The sequence below is a fragment of the Haliaeetus albicilla genome, chromosome 10, assembly GCF_947461875.1.
Source record: "Haliaeetus albicilla chromosome 10, bHalAlb1.1, whole genome shotgun sequence".
In the NCBI taxonomy this organism is placed as follows: domain Eukaryota; kingdom Metazoa; phylum Chordata; class Aves; order Accipitriformes; family Accipitridae; genus Haliaeetus; species Haliaeetus albicilla.
In genome coordinates this window covers 23,355,670-23,369,559 of record NC_091492.1, presented here as the reverse complement: position 1 = coordinate 23,369,559, position 13,890 = coordinate 23,355,670, and the positions used below count along the sequence as shown (strand labels likewise).

The following is a 13,890-nucleotide window of genomic DNA, read 5'->3' as shown; positions in this document are numbered from 1 at the left end:
GGTTCTAAAATATACAGACAATGGGACCTGGCAAATAACCAGAAGCATCCATTTCCATTTCAGAGGTATATTAAATCTACCTGAGGAGAAGGGATGCAGATGGCACAGGCTAAGAACTCCCTTAAAGTGTGATATGCCAGTAAATCATTTGGTTGTAGGTCATCCCTGTATTGTTTGCTTTTTTTTAACCAAATCAGGAGACATACAACAATTTCAAACACACTAAAGGCTCCACGGGTTCTCTAGCACATTGAAAACTCTTATGATTTCAGCTCACTCTAAAGTAGAGAAATAACTGAATAGATGAGTGATGACAAAGTTGAGCCAGAGTGATTCCAGGAAAGACTGGGTAGCCTGAGCAGACCTGCAGGCTGTATAACACCAGTGTCCACATCCTCTCCTTCATCATCTGACCTTCTTTACCCTTATCTACCTCTGCTTTTACCCTTGTAATGTCCACAGTCCAGTGCTGCCCAGTGTCTGGTGGGGGAACACAGGAAGCATGGCAAAGCTGGCCGCTGCAGCTGGGCTGGAGCCAGTTTTCAACTGAAAGCTTGCATGCAGGAAAGTTCTTTAGGAGGTGCTCCCAGGAGGCCAGATCTTGTCTGTTGACAAAACTCAGCAAACTTAACAGCAGTGAGGATAGGGTTTTTCAGAAGGTGCTGAGCACCCTTAATGATCACCACTGTTCTCTCTTCAACAAAGAGATGCTGATACCATCAGGGATCTCAAATTCTCAAAGCAAAAGCTGTGTCTGTTCCCAAGGTGCAGATAGCTGAGCAAGCATGGCACAAGGCCAGCATGCGTGAACAGGGAATTATATGCATAATATACTAATACCTAATTCTCATCTTAAAGAGATAATAAGATTTAGTTTTTATATAAAGCTGTTTCACCTTTTCCCTGAATTTTCTTCTTCAGCCCCTGTGCAAAAAATAGGAAAAACTATGGGTTATTTTCATGTGTTCAAAATTTGTCATCTCTACTTAGCTCTGTGGAGCAACCTCTGATCAGGGCCATTGTTTCTCTGTGTATAAGTGGTAGTATTTTGGATCTGTCATGGCTCAGAACTAACTTTTTCACCCTCATACTCACTCTGTTGTCTTCTCTCTCAGATTCACCTGTAAAGTACCAGCATCTCCTCATCGATTCTATCCGCCAGAGATATGGAAGCAGGAGAGCAGCAGGAGCAGCAGCACAGGAGCAAACACAGCCACTGGCCTTCAACCAAGCCTTTGTCAACCTTGTCATTCAGCAGAGCAAAGCCTCCCGCTTAAAAGAGAGAACAGATAAACCCCGAGAGGGTGTGGCAAGTGCTCCCAAACCAGAAGAATGTGCAGATACAGCCATGAAAGTGTCAGATCTGTTTCGTAGTGTAGTCCCATCAGGCACTACAAAGGTGATCTTTTTGTTTGGTAAACCAGGTACAGGCAAGACCATGCTAATGCACTGGATTTGTCAGAAGTGGGCAGAAGGTGCCCTACCTCAGTTTCTCTTCACTTTCCTGTTTGAGTTTCGGCAGCTGAATTTATTAAAAAGAAAATTGACTCTGAAGGAGCTTTTGTTTGACCTTTTCCTTCAGCCAGAAGACAGCCCTGATGCGGTGTTCCAGTACCTCCTGGAAAATGCCTCGCATACGCTGATCATCTTTGACGGGCTGGATGAGTTTGCAGCTAACATGGACATGTCATCCTCTTCTAAGGGACGCCCAACCCCTACCTCCCCTATGTCCATATCTAAGCTCTTTGCAGACCTTTGTCATGGGAAGCTTCTGCCTGGTTGCACAGTGTTGGTCACCAGCCGACCTAAGAGACTACCTGACTTCTTACTAAACACAGTAGATCTGCTAGCAGAAATTTGGGGATTTGACCATGAGAAGGTTGAGGAATACGTCAACCGCTATTTTCATCGGTATTCATTCAAAGAACAAGCCATTGCTCACCTGAAGAACAACACCAAGCTCCTAAGCATGTGCCTCATCCCAGCTCTGTGTTATGTTGTGTGCATCTGTTTGGAGTATTTGCTCCGTAAACATCAGATGAGTGTGGAGCTTCCTCAGACTATGACACAGTTTTATATCAAAATGCTTCTCATCTTCATAAACAAGCAGCAGGGAGAGCATGTGGGTGGTGAAGAGGCTCAGCTGAACTGTAACAGGAAGGCCATTTTGGGTCTGTGTGATCTTGCACTAAAAGGTCTGGAGGATAAAAAGCTTGTGTTTTATGTTGGTGATATTCCAGAGCATGTGAAGGAATTTGCTTCCTTACACGGATTGCTGACTGTCTTTGAGGTGAAGACGAATGGTACTTGCCCAGAGGCTGGCTATGCCTTTGTGCACTTGAGCTTGCAGGAGTTTTTTGCAGCACTGTGTCTCATGGTAAGTAAGAGGGTGGACAAGAACTACCTGAAGAAGAAGTTGTCTTTGAAGTCAAAGTGGACTTTAAAGAATGAGGCAAAGACCGAGTTCATGGAGAGTTTTCACATCTTTCTGTCAGGCTTGTCATCAAAAGAATGTAGGACATTTCTCATGCTGCTAGCTGAACAAGATGAAGCTTGGGTGCAGGATAAGCAGGACACAATCCTGCAGTCTCTCAAGAAACTGGCAGCCACTCATCTGACAGGGCCTAAGGTGATTGAGCTCTGCCATTGCACGTTTGAAACGCAAGACCTCAAAGTAGCCCAGCACATTGGGAGCCTGCTGAATTTCAAGTATGAGTTTAAAAACTTTAGACTGACACCTCTGGACATGTCGGCTTTGGTTTTTGTCATGAACTCGGGCCAGCATTTGACTTACTTGGATTTTGCAGGATGTCTCATGGATATTGACTGTTTGGAGGTTCTGGCCGGCTGTGAAAATGTAGAGCATTTGAGGTAAACACACTGAGTGCTGTGAGCTGGTGGGTGGAGAGAAGGGCTAAGGGGTTGGAGGGGCAAGCCTAGTATTTGTTTTAGAAGTGAGAGAAGGAAGATGTGAGAAATTCTGATCTGAACAGCATAACTTTGATACTGAAGAAATTTATGAAATAAATTTATGAGTGATTGAAGGATATTAAGGTGATAAATCCATTCTGGCTGTATTTTTTGTACGTTTTGATTAAAACAATCAAACAACAGTCTAACTAGTGTAGTAGATAAGAGAGAAAATGATAGGCATTTCTTGACAATACAAAGGCAGGGTGAATCCTGCAAGAAAATGGAAAAGTTGTGATCTAAGTGAAATCACCATAAACCAGATGAACAGGAGGTGACAACTGCACTCTCAGGTGCTCTCTATCAGTGCTTTGCTGTAATGCTGGAAGCACTTTTCAGGGAGGATCTCTTGGGATCCTGTTGCGGAATGGGTCTCATTCTGTATTTGACTTAGGGGAACATGTGTAGAGTTTACTGATGTGGAGAAGATGGGGAGCAGCCAGGGTGAGAATTACCTTGACCTGAAGGGAATGATGTCTGCTGTGAAGCAGAGGAGCAGAAACAGAGACATAAAAATTGCTATTCCTGGATATTGATATCATTGTAAAAAGGACAGTAATCGATTGTTGTCTGCCTCCATTAAGAAGAATAGGAATACCATTTAATGTACTGTTAGAAAAGCTTTCTGATGATACATCCTAACTCTAATGCAGGCACAGGGCAGTGCACAGAGTCCTCTGCTTTCCAAGAGCAGATTAGGCAGCTGCCTGAGGATGGTTGGGCTGTTCCCTTGCATTAGGAGAACAGAACAGGGGATTTTGGGGGGTTATTCCTCAGTTCATACACATTAAAGTTCGTGCCTGCTTTTGTTTATGGACCGCAGGATACTAGCACTCTGAGTACTCTCTCTTGGAAGGGTGGGCAAAGGGCAGTGGGACCCCAAGCGTTTCAGCTGCATGTTGCTTGTACAGAACCTGTCTAAAGAAGAAGCATTGCCTCAAGCATGTTCCTAATGACCATGGGCCATGTCCATCATCCCACTGCACCTCTGCAGCTTGTTCCTGACTCCCTCTGGTTTAGGGGAGGGTAGTGGAGGCACTTAGGGCAACAGGGCCATAGGTGGGTTTCTGCTCTCATGGCCCCCAAACATGCTATGGAAGACATGCGACCCAGGGTACTTTGTACCAATACATCCCATAATCAGTACATTCTGCAACTGATTCAAAGGAGAGCTTGTGTACCTGAAAGCATACCTGTTTGTCTGTTTTTTTCCAACACCACCAGTTCCTTCTATAAAAGAGGTACTATCCCTAAAAACCTTGTGTCTTTTATATTTTTGACAACTCTGGCTACTCTGCCACCCAAATGTAAAGTATCTGGCCTGAAATCAACCCTCTTGTAACTCAGCACCTCATCACACAGGAGCTGTTAGCCACTCTCTGTTTGTATGAGTTTGGTTTGCCCATGTGTGACCTCCCTTGTCTCCAGGGTCGTTACTCTGGTGGGACATGCAATAGGGCTGACTCTTCATCTGTGGCAGCACTTACACATGGTGTCACTGTACCAAAAGGCAGAAGCCATCTCTTGAGATATTTGCAGTTGATATGTGAGTTTAATGTTTGGGTTTTTTTAAAACAGATGTTTGAAAAGATAAAGATGCTGCAAAAAAGAACATGATACAATGGCTGTTAAGAAAGAAATTCAAGGCTTTTTTTTTTTAAATTGTGTTTTAACCTGCACTGTGGGCTAGCTTATTTCAGTTTTTATGCTTTTTCCCTTTTCTTCATGTTTTAGCTTTCGTAGTAGGAGATGTGGTGATGACTTTGCTGCTGCTCTTTCGAAGAGCTTACAAGGAATGGGGAACCTGAAGAAATTAGAGTAAGTCTTTGCTTGTAAGGTCAGAGTCTTCTCTCTTCCTGTCTGTCCTCTGTTTCTATCTTGCACTTTAATTACATCGGCTCACTCAAGGCTGATCTGCTCTGTGCAGCACTGTATAGAGAGTAATGCAGTGCTATGCAGAGCAGCACAGATATGTGTGGCTCTTGGTTTATGCTAGTATCAAGAGAAGTATTGCATTGCCGTGCTTGGAAAGGAGTATAAAGTTGGTTGCAGATGGCAGAGTCAGGCCACCTCCTCTCTGTGTTGGTGTGCTGGGAGTGCAGTGCAGGCACACATCTGAGACAGGCTTGCCAGGCACTGCACGGGATGCTAGTCCTCCATCTGCTTGGTTTGAATGATTCTTTCTTTTTCCAGGTTGACAGGCGGGAGCATGACAGCTGAGGGGATGACTAACTTGGTCCAGGCTTCATCACAGTGCCTTCAGCTTGAGGAAATAAAGTGAGTGTGTTGTGACAGTGACCCTCAAATCAAACACTCATTCCTTGGGGGCCTGGGGTACTAATGTGAATGAATCTGTGTGCAGCTTGCAGGACAATCGGATACGAGATCCGGAGGTGAAGAGGGTGATGGACCTGTTTTCCAGAATGGAAAAGCTGAAGAAAATAGAGTGAGTAAAAATGGCTTAAACCTATTAAAAATGGTAGCCACTATGAAGCGAAGCATAGCATCAGAGAGAGTTTAAATCCTCATCAGAGCAGAGTTGCTGGATGTCTCTGTAAGGGGTGACAATTGCTCTTAGAGATGCTAGTGGGGGACATGTGGGGCACTAAGCGGAGGCACAGTCATCTAAGTGCAAGCAGGGCTGTGCTGGAGGCCTGGCTCAGTTTGAGATAGACTCAACCTTGCAGTTCTTAACCAGGTGTTTTAAAATAATCTCAAAGGAGTCCTGGCACCACTGACACCTCTTGAGGAATTACAGTGCATGTGTTTAGCTTGGTGCCTGGCATGACTTTTTCCCTCTTCTGCCTCCTCACCTCTCTTCCCCTTGATCAGGTTCAGATTGAGATGCCTCACCTCTGCATAGCAGAGGATGGCTCCATCCCTGTCTTCCCAGCCTTTTTGTAAGCCCTCTTCTCCTGTACATCTTCTTCTAACACTCCTGTAACAGTACAGTGCTGAATGAGAGGGACTGACCACTAGGAAAATTCCCAGCATGGATCTGCATCTTTTTAGGTGGAGAGACCCAGCCCGATTCGTGAAGGGCTTTAAAGCCTTTGAAAAGCTAGCAGGGGCAGTTTAAGCAGCAGCAGGCAAAGCAGAGCAGAGCAGAACTGCTGCAAGTGTTGGAGTCTCAGTGTAGTTTGCATTACAGGAGAGGGATAGCCACAAAGCTGTGCTGCCCCTGCCAGAAGTCAAAGCCACAGCACTGCCTGCCTACCCCAGTTAAGAGGGAGTGACTGCCTTTAAAGGTCTTCCATATACCCCCAGGTGCAAGCAGGTGAATCCAAAATACCTGCAGTTATTGCTGGATCCCACCCAGGAATTAATTACTGGCTTTGCAGTATGATTAGAAGTGTTTAAAAGCATGGTAGAAAGGGAGGAAAGGGGGAAGGTACCTGCTCCTCTGCTTTCCTGGGCACACTGGATAACAGCTTGTGGGAAATGCTAGCCTGTCCCCAGTGACACAGCTCATTGTATGGAAAAGGTAGGAAGCCAGTGCAACTTGTAAGCTTCATTCCTTCACACATTTCTATTACACACATACGGTGTTGCTGTTGTGGATGATTCCTTTCAGGCTCACAGGAATGATGCTCTGTGGCCCTGAGAACAAGCAGAGAATTTCTAGAAGCAAGACCTTATGTTTCATATTTAATGAGGTTCAACAAGTAATGAAACAGAATAAACGTGCAATTAAAGAATAAATCCTTAGAGGTGGTTGCTAGTATTGTGTCTTCAGGGGTGTTTTAAATGTGAGGGTTTAGACCACACTACTTTAATATGCCATACTTAAATTGGATTTGTTATAGCAAGAGTTTAACTGCAGTGTGGGTCAGTTGTGTAATCATACAGTTATAAAGGACATTTCCTACCTAACCCAAAACTGATTAATGATTCATCTGTTGCACATAGAGGAAGTGTTGCTAATTCTAAATTCATGGGAGCTTTAGCTTGCAGGGAAGAACTGTGATGTGATAGTGCTTTTGTTGGGTCCTAAACACAAAGTTCTAAAGTTTTGGAGAAATCCCCTAACTAAAAGAATGTGTTCTTCAGGGTGTTTGGGTGCAGAGCAGAGGGCATTTGTGTAACGAAAGAGCATGCTGTTGGGTCCAGCAGCTGAAGTGTTGTTTTTCCTCATGTTCACAGTCTGAGCAGCAACGATCTTTCCTTGAATGCTGTTCTCCTTTTGGCAAAGGAAGTCGTCATGTGTCAAAATGCTACTGAGCTGCGTGTCAGGTATCAATCAATGTATGAGAGCTGTTACAAAAGCAAATATGTTGTCTCTTTAGATGCTGACTTTGTAAATGGACACTGTTTTACAGCTTAATTTTTGGCTAATCAAAGCCAACAAAAATTAATTTTAATCCTTTTTGTTTTCTGTTTGAAACAAAATTTGAATTCATCATATTATGGACTTTGTATTTTTTAAGTAGGTCATTTTATCCTTGGTCTGTAAATTGATTTGCAAGGTGTAATATTTCTTCTTATGTAACAGAATTTAAACTTTCTTTTAAGCTCTGCAATATATCAACTGGGAAATTCTTTACTAGATAGCATAAATTTGCTATAAATCAGCTAAGTTTACTGAAGAGATGTGGATTTAAGTAGCTCTAGCTCTATGTTCCTTTAAATTACAGGTTTTGGTGTTTTCATAGGTCCAGGATGACAGAGAAAGGGTAAAATTATTAAATCCTAGCTCTTATGGTTGTCTTACAATGTAAGTTTAACAAGCAAGATTAATCCTTGGTGTAACTCAAGGGAAGTCAGTTGCGTACAGATTTTTCTTATTTTTCTTGCTGGACTGGAGTTTCTACTGAACCTCTTTCCAACAAACTGCTGGTCTTGCAAAAAAAAAGAAAAAAATCCCAGCCCAGTCTTCTTAATCATGTTACTGTTTTGTCTGTACTGCAGCCCCAGTTCAACATGCAGAGTGTCCTGCTGCCCTCTTGCCACATTGCTGCTTGATTGCTTGCCTGTGTCAATGTGCTAGCATGGCAGATGTCAAGGCCCTCTTTAGCATCCAGGCAATAGCTTTGGTCCTTACTGAGCACCTCTACTAAAGAAATGGCATCCTTCCACCTGTGTTCTAACATTGGTTTGGATCTCTTTTTCAGGAAGGACACTGTGATTATATATTTTTCTGGCCCATCTGGGAAAGTTCCAAGGTGAGAAACTGCACTTGGGGTTATGCTATATTCAGAGTTACGCTGATTCAAACCACTCCAGCAACAGAACTGGTTGCCTCTGCCCTTGCATCTGGCAGAGCTGGATCCACCTGAGCAAGGAGAAGGGTAACCAAAATAGCTGGCCTTTGCACAGACCTACCAGCCAGTTCCACAAAGGCAGCACCTTAGTGCCTGTGTAAGCTTGAAGTGCTGCATTTCTATTGCAAAACTGCTGAAAAACAGTTGAACATGAGGGTGAATGAAGGAAAAGACTTTTCTCCTTCTCTGGCTGACTCCTGTGTTCTCCCTGTTTGTGCATACTTTTGAGGGAAGAGTGGATTTGACCTTAATTAAGAAACTACGAAATAATCTCTTGTTCCTTGATAGGGAACTGCTGCGCTTTCCCGTCGCGACAATCTAGGGGAAATGACGCATCGCCAGGGTCTCGCCCTGGGGAGAAACGGACCAACACAGATACTGTGGATCAAGCGATTTCTCCGTTTAATTGCTGCGTAACACTTGGTTATGTACCATAGCCATGCGCAAGCCATCTACTGATTGGTTAACATGTGTTGTCCATGCGCCTAAAGCAATAGTTCAATTGGATAAGGTTTCTGATCACGCGAACGATTCCTCCTGTCTTTGTCTTGCCAGGTGTCCTGCTTTCGGTCACGTAGGCCCATCTTGTTTAGCTCTTTGTGCTTGTTTCATCAAACTTTGTAGCAACAGTTAGCCTTCGCTGCGTCCTTGAGGCCTGCTGCTTGCAGGTGCCTCTGGCTCAGATTGAACAGCCCCATTGTGTCTCTTGTTCACTATGTGTCTATTTTTCTAATTATCCCACAATTCCCCCTCCCTAAGCACAATTGAGTTAGACTTCATCTGCAACAGGTGAGTACAATATGTAGGCTTGCATAGTTTGCTTAACTATTCTATCTAGCATATTTTTCAAAAGCGCTAGAGCACAGGGAATGATCATACAGATAACAGCCAAAACACACAGACCCCCAACTATGGAAAGACCCCGTTTTTTCAACCAGCCAAACCAATCCCCAGGAACATCTGGAAGACCTACTACCTTTATGGCATCTTAGAGTTGTCGAATGATCTCGGCTTGTCGTCTGATGGTTCTCAGCGTGTCGGTGTTGTTTTTAAAGTCTAAACAACAAAATTCTGGAAAAACGGTGTTGTTCTGCTTACACCCTACATCAAATTGGGCCAATAAGAAATCTATGGGTGGAATTAATACCTGTAATTGATTCATAGTTGCTTCTTGAAGATTTGCTAATTCGTCGATGGCTCGAGCTGTGGCATTTCCTTGTTTTAAAATCAGGCAGGCTAAAGCTTGTATGTTCATTCTGTTTACCCAAGGTCCTACCGGAGTAAGTGATGAAATCGTCAAATATAGAAAATCGGTGGGTAGATGAACTGTGGGATTACAGGAACCATCCAACTTTGCCATCTGTACACTTCTTCTCTCTCGATGTGTCACATTGACCAAGTCTTTTTCCGTGGGTGTCCAGGCTTTCAGTCGCCCTATGGAACAGAGTCCTCCTTGCAACGACACGCAGATATCTTAGTCCTTATTGGTTCCTTGTACATCCGGTCGGATCCATTTGGCTGGTACCCATCTGGGTCCACTGTCTGTCTGGACACAGGCGTATCCTCGCCCCCACTGTAAAATGGGTACTGGTCCTTGCCACTCCATTGTGACCGGATCTCGGTACCGAACTGGCGCTCCTAGCGCGCGGTCAGACAACGACGTAGCAGAAAAATGTCGTTGTGCTGCAGTGTGATGTTGAGATGGGTCTGAATTGCCCTGTGGCATATGATTTAGTACCACGCAGGCCTTGGCTAACAGTTCATTTTGGTAGCTTACAGGTACCTTCTCCCCCTCCCTAAGACGATCTAGCTGCGTCTTCAGGGTTTGATGGGCTCGCTCAACTATTGCTTGACCTGTGGAACTGTAGGGTATTCCGGTTGTATGTGTGATGCCCCATTTATTCAGAAATTCGCAAACTCGAGAACAGACATAGTTGGGGCCATTATCTGTTTTTGTCTCTTGAGGGACCCCCAGAACACTGATTGCTTGACAAATATGTTGTATGGTGGCTGTCGCATTACTCTTAGTTTCGGCAGTGGGACAGATATAACCACTACAGGTATCTACAATGACATGTAAATATTTCCGGGGTTTAAAAGGTTCATAGATGGTAATGTCTTGTTGTCAAATTTGATTTGGTTGTAGACCTCAAGGGTTAATTCCCCATGTCCAGGAGTTAGTTTGACGACAATGTGGACAAGAAGCAACCACTGCTCGAGCATCAGACAAGGGTAGCCGAAATTGCTTTGCTAGGGCTTTTGCTCCTTGATGAAAAAATTCATGAGAAAGTTTGGCTTGTTGTAAAATGGGAATACCTGCTGACTGAATGAGGTTTCCTGCTGCTTTGTCTGCATGAGTATTTCCTTCCGTTAAGGCATCCGGTATCTGTGTGTGACTATTAATGTGTGCAAAGAATACAAGGCTTTGTCTTTTTTCTAAAACTGACAAGAGTTCCTGAGCAGGCCCAGTCCCTCTTGGCAAACTTTGTTTACATCGTTGTGTTAAACTATATACATATTTGCTGTCTGTGACAATGTTTAAAGGGGTGGTAGTCCAAGTAGTTAGAGTGGTTAATACTGCATGTAGTTCCAGAATTTGAACCGAACCTTGACTTTTCCAAGTTCTGGTATGCCATCGGTTGTCAGAAAACCAGGCCATAGCTGCCTGTTGGGTCGCTCCAGAGGCATCAGTGAATACTGTAAGGCCTTGGAGGGGTTTTTCTGAAATGGGTGTTTGTGGTTTAAAGGTCAACGATAAAAGGCTTTTAATGAGAGGGTCACCCCTAGCTGAGATAATTTGTCCCATGAATCCTGCTAAGGCTGCTTGCAAACACATATCAAACATTATTAATTGTTCAAAATTACGGGGACTGACAGATGTTGAAATAAATTTAGGATCTCTCCCAGATAACTGCTGCGTTTGCCGTTGTCCTCGAGAGATCGCATCTGATAATGCCACTAAAAATTGTGGTGCGGCTTGTTTTGGCTAACTGGTATATAGCCACAACAGAGGGCATACCCGTGAACCGATAAATTGATATATCAGTCTGTTTGCTCCTTCTTGTTGCATGGTTATATGTAATTCTAGTGGGACTTCCGGGGTATAACGGTTGAGACTCCTGTGAGCTAATTTAGTAGCTATTTGCTGTAACACAGCTTTTTGTGTACTTGTCAACGTTCGAGGAGCTGCGACATCTGGGGTTCCTGCTAAATCTGTTAACAAGGGTTGTAATTTGTGTGTGTAATAGGAATAAACTGTCTTAACCATTGCAGATTACCAACCAGCACTTGTAGGGCATGTAGGGTTGATGCTTGGTGTTCAATTTGCAGTTTTTGAGGTTGGACCGCCCGCCTCTGAATGAGTGTACCCAAATATTTCACTGGAGCAGTTTTCTGTACCTTTTCAGGTGCTATTTCTAGACCGTGTTCTTTAAGAACTTGAATCAAGTGTTTTAAGGTTGTGTTAATGTCTCCCTCCCCACATAACAAAATATCATCCATATAATGGTACAGGACCCAATTCTGATGTGTATCTTGAAACTGACGCAACGCGCGAGAAACAAACCGCTGACACAGAGTTGGGGAATTTTTCATCCCCTGTGGTAACACCGTCCAATGATAGCGTTGTACTGGTTCTTGATTGTTGATTGTCGGGATTGTCATTGCGAATCTGGGTTGATCATCTGGATGGAGTGGAATAGAAAAGAAACAGTCTTTTATGTCAGTTACCACGACTGGCCAGTCTTGGGGTAACATGGATGGCCAAGGCAGGCCTGGTTGCAAAGGTCCCATGTCCTCAAGAACAGCATTGACTGCCCTAAGGTCATGCAAAAGACGCCAGGCATCTGACTTCTTTTGGATGACAAAAACAGGACAGCTCCATGGACTGGTGGTTGGGACTAAATGTCCTTTTTCCACTTCGTGCTGTATTAATAGTCGTAGCTGAGACAATTTCTCTTGAGGAAGGGGCCACTGGTCCACCCACACCGGCTGTTATTTGTTCGACTGCACAGTACAGCTGCAACCTCTGTAACCACAGGTGTCACTGCAGTTTGAGCCTCTGCTTCCAATACTCGTTTAATCATATCTGCTACTGAAGCTTTTGCTGGCAACTGCATTAAAATTTGCTTTGTTTGGTCATTTGCTTGAGTGCGAGCTAGCTCTTTTGCAAGAACTGGCTTAACCTTGTCTGGTATATCCGCCACCTCAACTGCCTTTTGCAAACGTTCTAAGAAATCCTGATACGGTTCATTAATTCTCTGAACAACCTTTGTATATGGTACTCTCTTCTTTTTCAAACTTCCCGATCTTTGCAAACGCATTCCTGGCACAAGTTGAAGAAGCCACTATCACCCGACCTTGCAATCCAGCCTGATTCTGAGGGGCCGCATGCCGTCTGGTCCCTACTAACTGCTCCATAGTAACTCCTGCCAAATTGTGTCCTGGAGTGAGAGCATCTAACACAACTGCTTCTGCCTCTTCCTTAAATGCCTGCTCCCAAAGGCACATCAAAGGTGCCGGGAGTGCTGCACGCGCCAACTGTCTCGAGTCAAATGGTAACAACGGCTGAGTATAAATCACATCTAGCAGAGCTCGCGTCCTTGGGCCATTCAATCCATCATCTCTACAACTTATCTGCCATTCCTTCACCAACTTATAATCTAATGGTTGCCATCTCGGTCCATCGGGAGTAATTAACAACGGGCACACTAACGCTCCCCCTTCATCTGAAGGTTTGAAATCAACACCCTCTAAGACACACTTTTTTGCTGTTAATTTCCAATCCGTAAACACTGGAGGCTGTGCTGCACGATCTACACCACCTTGAGCATGCTGCACTGTCTGTTCAATATTTGCTGCTAAATTTCTCAATTTCGCCAAAATCTCCACTACCTCTGTGATCTGATTCTGTCCCGGTCTTGACACGACCTCCTCGTCCGAGTCTGGCAATGGAACTGCGTCCGCTTGTAACTTCCCTCTAACGTGATTTTCTTTTTCATTTGGATCTACCTCTGTCAAAGACATCGGTGGTGCACTAGGACCCGTGACTGTACCACTCACTGCCGGGGGCCGCCGCCGCCGCCCGCGCCGGTACCGGCGGGACACGATCAGGCGGGTCCTCCGCCTCATGTGAAAACAACCCTGGCGGGGGAAGGGGTGGATATCCAAAAGGAAGATCCCCCGCTTGCCCACGAGAAATTGGAAACGCCAATGCATCCGAAATACCCTCCGCCTTTTCCAGCCTCTCCCCCTGCTCCTTCAACACTTCCCCCCTGACACCTCCTGTTCACTTTCATTTTCCTTATCAGCTTGTAAATCTACGGAATTGACCTCTTCCCCTCGTAAGGCCGCTGTAGCCGCCATCCAAACCGCCTTCGCCTCCCTCCCTTTCCTCAACACTGTCACACTGAACCCAGGGCTGCGAGCTTATCTGCAGCTCCTTTTTTCCCACTCAGACACTCTTCCATTAACTCCTCGCGCGCAGCCTGCAGCCGCGACGCATCAAACAACTCTCCCGGCTTTACTATGAAGCCCCGTTGTATCATCCACTGGGTGAGGTTCGTGACTGGAGCCCTACGCACTCCACAGTCCACCTCCCTGCCTACCGCCTTTAATACCTGAATAATCGTTCCGATGGATGCCATCGTCACCGGCAGGG

At 44.8% G+C, this 13,890-nt stretch overlaps 1 protein-coding gene across 2 annotated transcripts in view; it reads left to right on the top strand.

The window, feature by feature from the left end:
* NLRC5 (NLR family CARD domain containing 5) overlaps positions 1-13,890 on the top strand; it is a 56,798-nt gene that overhangs the window by 10,813 nt on the left and 32,095 nt on the right. For both annotated transcript variants that reach the window (XM_069793955.1, XM_069793954.1), the window contains exons 6-11: positions 1,116-2,871; positions 4,705-4,788; positions 5,164-5,247; positions 5,333-5,416; positions 7,114-7,203; positions 8,082-8,132. In XM_069793955.1, the coding sequence (XP_069650056.1) occupies positions 1,116-2,871; positions 4,705-4,788; positions 5,164-5,247; positions 5,333-5,416; positions 7,114-7,203; positions 8,082-8,132 (2,149 nt within the window). The remainder of the gene's footprint in view (positions 1-1,115; positions 2,872-4,704; positions 4,789-5,163; positions 5,248-5,332; positions 5,417-7,113; positions 7,204-8,081; positions 8,133-13,890) is intronic.